Source organism: Triticum aestivum, chromosome 1A, assembly GCF_018294505.1.
Source record: "Triticum aestivum cultivar Chinese Spring chromosome 1A, IWGSC CS RefSeq v2.1, whole genome shotgun sequence".
Lineage (NCBI taxonomy): Eukaryota > Viridiplantae > Streptophyta > Magnoliopsida > Poales > Poaceae > Triticum > Triticum aestivum.
In genome coordinates this window covers 321,518,401-321,522,801 of record NC_057794.1, presented here as the reverse complement: position 1 = coordinate 321,522,801, position 4,401 = coordinate 321,518,401, and the positions used below count along the sequence as shown (strand labels likewise).

Genomic DNA, 4,401 nt, shown 5'->3' with positions numbered 1-4,401 from the left:
TGATATCATGCAAAGAAAAACTATTTTGCCTACTATTATTATTTGCCTTTTCTTATCGATTTTCCACGATTAAAAATCGAAGAGGGAGTAATTTTCTTTCCTTGAGCAGCAATTCGAAAGCGCCAATGTAGATTGACTGTTGGAAGATTCCAAGGACCCGTCAGCCCTGACGTCAGCACACGGTCGAACATTCGCTTCCTTCTTTTCCAAGCACTAGGGCGATGACGTAAACACGATCAACACGTTGCATCCGCTAGTTAAAACGGCAACCGCACAGCTGCACCGTCCTCATCTCAGCCCCCCGCATCCATTCCACCAGCGAACAGAGAGCAGAAGAGCACCACACGCTCGCCATGGACACGTGGCACATCTTCCTCGGCTCGATCCTCCTCGCCATCCCGCTGATCCTACTCCTCCGCGGCCGCAAGGGCGGCCGGCTCCGCGTCCCGCCCGGCCCGCCGTCCTTGCCGGTGCTGGGCAGCGTCGTGTGGCTGACCAACTCGCCCGCCGACGTTGAGCCCCTGCTCCGGCGCCTCTTCAAGCGCTACGGCCCCATCGTGTCCCTGCGCGTGGGGTCCCGCCTCTCCATCTTCGTCGCCGACCGCCGCCTGGCCCACGCGGCGCTCGTTGAGCGCGGCGCCACGCTCGCGGACCGCCCCGCGCTCCCTTCGCTCAAGCTGCTGGGCGAGAACAACAACACCATCACGCGCGCCAGCTACGGGCCTGTCTGGCGCCTCCTCCGCCGCAACCTCGTCTCCGAGACGCTGCACCCGTCCCGCGTCCGCCTCTTCGCGCCCGCGCGCTCCTGGGTGCGCCGCGTGCTGGCCGAGAAGCTGCGTGATGAGTCGTCGTCCGGCGGCGCGGCCGTCGTGGAGACGTTCCAGTACGCCATGTTCTGCCTCCTCGTGCTCATGTGCTTCGGTGAGCGGCTCGACGAGGCCACGGTCCGCGCGATCGCCGCCGCCCAGCGCGAACTTCTCATCTACAGGTCGAGGAAGATGGCCATCTTCTCCTTCCTGCCGTCGGTGACCAAGCATCTCTACCGCGACCGCCTCCAGACCGTGCACGCCATGCAGCGGAGGAAGAAGGACCTGTTCGTGCCGCTGATCAACGCTCGGCGGGAGTACAGAAAACTCGGCGGCGAGCCCAAGAAAGAGAGCGCGTTCGAGCACTCCTACGTCGACGCCCTGCTCGACATAAAGCTCCCCGAGGAGGGAAACCGCCCGCTCACCGACGACGAGATGATCAACCTCTGTTCCGAGTTCCTCGACGCCGGGACCGACACCACCTCCACCGGGCTGCAGTGGATCATGGCCGAGCTGGTGAAGAACCCGGCCATCCAGGAGAAGCTCTACAAAGAGATCAGCGCCACGAAGGGGGACGACCAGGACGAGGTCTCGGAGGAGGACGTCCACAAGATGCCGTACCTCAAGGCGGTGGTCCTCGAGGGCCTCCGGAAGCACCCACCGGCGCACTTCGTGCTGCCGCACAAGGCGGCGGCGGACATGGAGATCGGCGGATACCTGATTCCCAAGGGGGCGACGATGAACTTCATGGTGGCCGAGATGAGCAGGGACGAGCGGGAGTGGGAGAAGCCAACGGAGTTCGTGCCAGAGCGGTTCCTGCCAGGCGGCGCGGGCGAAGCGGTGGACGTGACCGGCAACCGGGAGATCAAGATGATGCCGTTCGGCGTGGGCCGGAGGATCTGCGCCGGGCTGGGCATCGCCATGCTCCACCTGGAGTACTTCGTGGCCAACATGGTGAGGGAGTTCGAGTGGCAGGAGGTCGCCGGCGAGGAGGTGGACTTCGCCGAGAAGAACGAGTTCACCGTCGTCATGAAGAAGCCGCTGCGCCCACGCCTCGTGCCACGAAGGGCCTGAGACAAAATCCATCTCCATCAGCAAGTAGTCAAAATCGACCAGTAGTCCACTCCTATCGCTTCGGTCGTTCTTGTTTTTAGTTTACTCCATGTTGATAATGGTTAATTAGTTGCTGTACGATGGAATATTACTAGTGCCGCTTTCGAGAAGTTGAGGTGTTTGAAATACAAAGCTGCAGTCAGAGGCCGGATAGGCTGGTCATAGTGGGAGTAACTTAGATTAGTGTCATATGCATGACACTAGTCTAAGTTACTACCTTCATAATGCAAAGTAACATAATAGTAGTGTCATAGATGGCTTCATTTATTAGCTTGTAGACTCATTTTGTTTGGAAGCGCTATGTTACAGTAATATATTATGTTACTACCTCATATTAAATACTTGCCATATAAATAAAAAATTCCTGAAGTGCACTATGTTACTAGCTAAGTTACTCTCACTATAACTAGCCTTACATATGTTACTAGTTGATGATTGAGCAAGCAAGAGCACAGATTTCCTGCCTGGTTGAATTTCGCGTGGTCCAGATGGAGCTTGTCGACACGGATGCGCGAGAGCTCGGAAAGCGTGACACAGAGTGGACGAGGCAGGAGGCAGTGCTCGTAGGCACGATAAGTCTACAAGAAAGAGAGGAAGGCGGGGCAGACATATCTCCGGAGTGTTAATGACACGTAGTTACTTCCTACTAAATTTAATATAAAGTTGGATCATCTATTTTAAAATAGAAGGAGTAGTTTACCTTACTTGTTAAAAAAATACTCCCTTCAATGCATATTACTCGTCCTTCATTCGTTTGAGAAAAGGTAATTATTAGTTTCAAGGGAGTACAGATCTTTTGAAGAAAAAGTTAAGATAGATATATCCGTCCAAGATAACTTTGTTTCCGCCAGCATGCTACTTGGGTGACTTCAGTTCTGATTAGTGTTAACGCTACTTTATTTCAGATTGCATCCTGTATTGGGGTTAACCTAAGTGTTGCCAAGAAAGTAATATAAATATTCCGCAGATGAATCTTCTTCGTTGGACCCTGCGACTAGATTTCATTTCGTCAACTCATTTTTTAAATAAAGACACCAAAGACGTCTTAAATCTGACTAATATCAATCAAAGAAAACAAAGGCTAGTATCATGGCTAGACAACACGACGTGGAACAAGATGAAAAAAGATTACATTAAAAAATATAGTAGTCTTCTTCCTCCTTTGATTGCACCCGCCGAAGGTTGAAAACTGCACTGAACCATAACAACTAAAAGTGCCACCTGCGAACGTCCTCGCTATACCAGGTTTTGAAGACTACAATATCCACTCGCCTCTTGAAGCGAGATCTAAAAATCGCTCAAGCAGCATCGAGTGGCATCACTCCACGCGGAACAAGCTTGCAATTCACCACCACTAGCAGAGAGGGTTGGAGAAACAGGGTCAAGCCACACAACAACACAAAGGAAGATGTCATAGTCATCACACCAATAGCCAGCCAAAAGTTCTCCTTGAAAGACACACGAACAACCAAGATCTGAAGGGAACCAATGGATTTGGGGATACAAACTCTCACAGGCCCTTCGTCAGCGCCGGATCGGACGTCGTCGAGGTAGTGAGAGACCAGGGATACCTTATTCCACCATACCATCGTCACCAGTATCTGCAACTCCACTGTCTGTGGTCGCAACACCATCGACAAAGGATGCAACTTCATCGGTGAGGATTGCAGCTCCCGCCCACGATTTTGAACTTGCTCTAGTTTTGAATTTGCTCTATTTCAGTACTTCTGGCCAACAATTAATGATGACACACCCATCCATGGAAGACGCGTACGTACATGTGAAGTTGATATCATGATGCACAATAGTTGTGACGAAACCTAGTTCTTGTATCATGTTAGCATAACACGTCGGTACCTTCTATTGGGGAAAAGCGCAGGGAAGTAACAATTACATATTTTGTAAAAAGAGTATGCTAAAAAAAGTAAAAGTGAATACAAATCTTACGATGAGTTTGTTTCTAATGTTGGACTTTGTCAAAGTATGCAACAATGGCATGCATGAATGATTAGTGATCCAGTTTTGTATTTGTTCAGAAACCACTCAATACGCTTAAACTTAATCGCATGGACAATTTTTTCTCAGTTATTAATAAACTTAACCGCTCAATTCTCCTCATAATTCGTTTTTGTGTAATATCCAGTTTACTAAAAACCACGATAATGTATATAAGCAAAATTAGTTGCAAGTTGAGGAGAACTAGTAATGAATGTCAAATTAGTACAGGTAGTAAGTAATTGTTATAGTATGCGAACATGGATGTAATAAAAAGGATAATTAAATGTTGTTATGTTTTAAAAAGCATACATAGATGAGTGACGGGATCATTGGGAAGTTGGACAGAGATGGAACTATGAGGCTTGCCAGCTAAAGTGAGGTGCATGTTCTTGTCAACAATTTGATATATTGGGTCCAATTGGTCCCAATGAAAGAGGTTCTTTGTTGTTCATTCCCGATAATTATGCCAAAAGTAAAGTCTTCT

The 4,401-nt window shown here is 49.7% G+C and overlaps 1 protein-coding gene across 1 annotated transcript; it reads left to right on the top strand.

Annotated features, from left to right (window-relative positions):
• Positions 1-276: 276 nt before the first annotated feature.
• On the top strand, positions 277-2,233 carry LOC123048452 (cytochrome P450 89A2). Its single transcript, XM_044471556.1, has one exon. The coding sequence runs from the start codon at positions 354-356 to the stop codon at positions 1,878-1,880; it is 1,527 nt and encodes a 508-aa protein (XP_044327491.1). The 5' UTR covers positions 277-353; the 3' UTR covers positions 1,881-2,233.
• Positions 2,234-4,401: the final 2,168 nt, after the last annotated feature.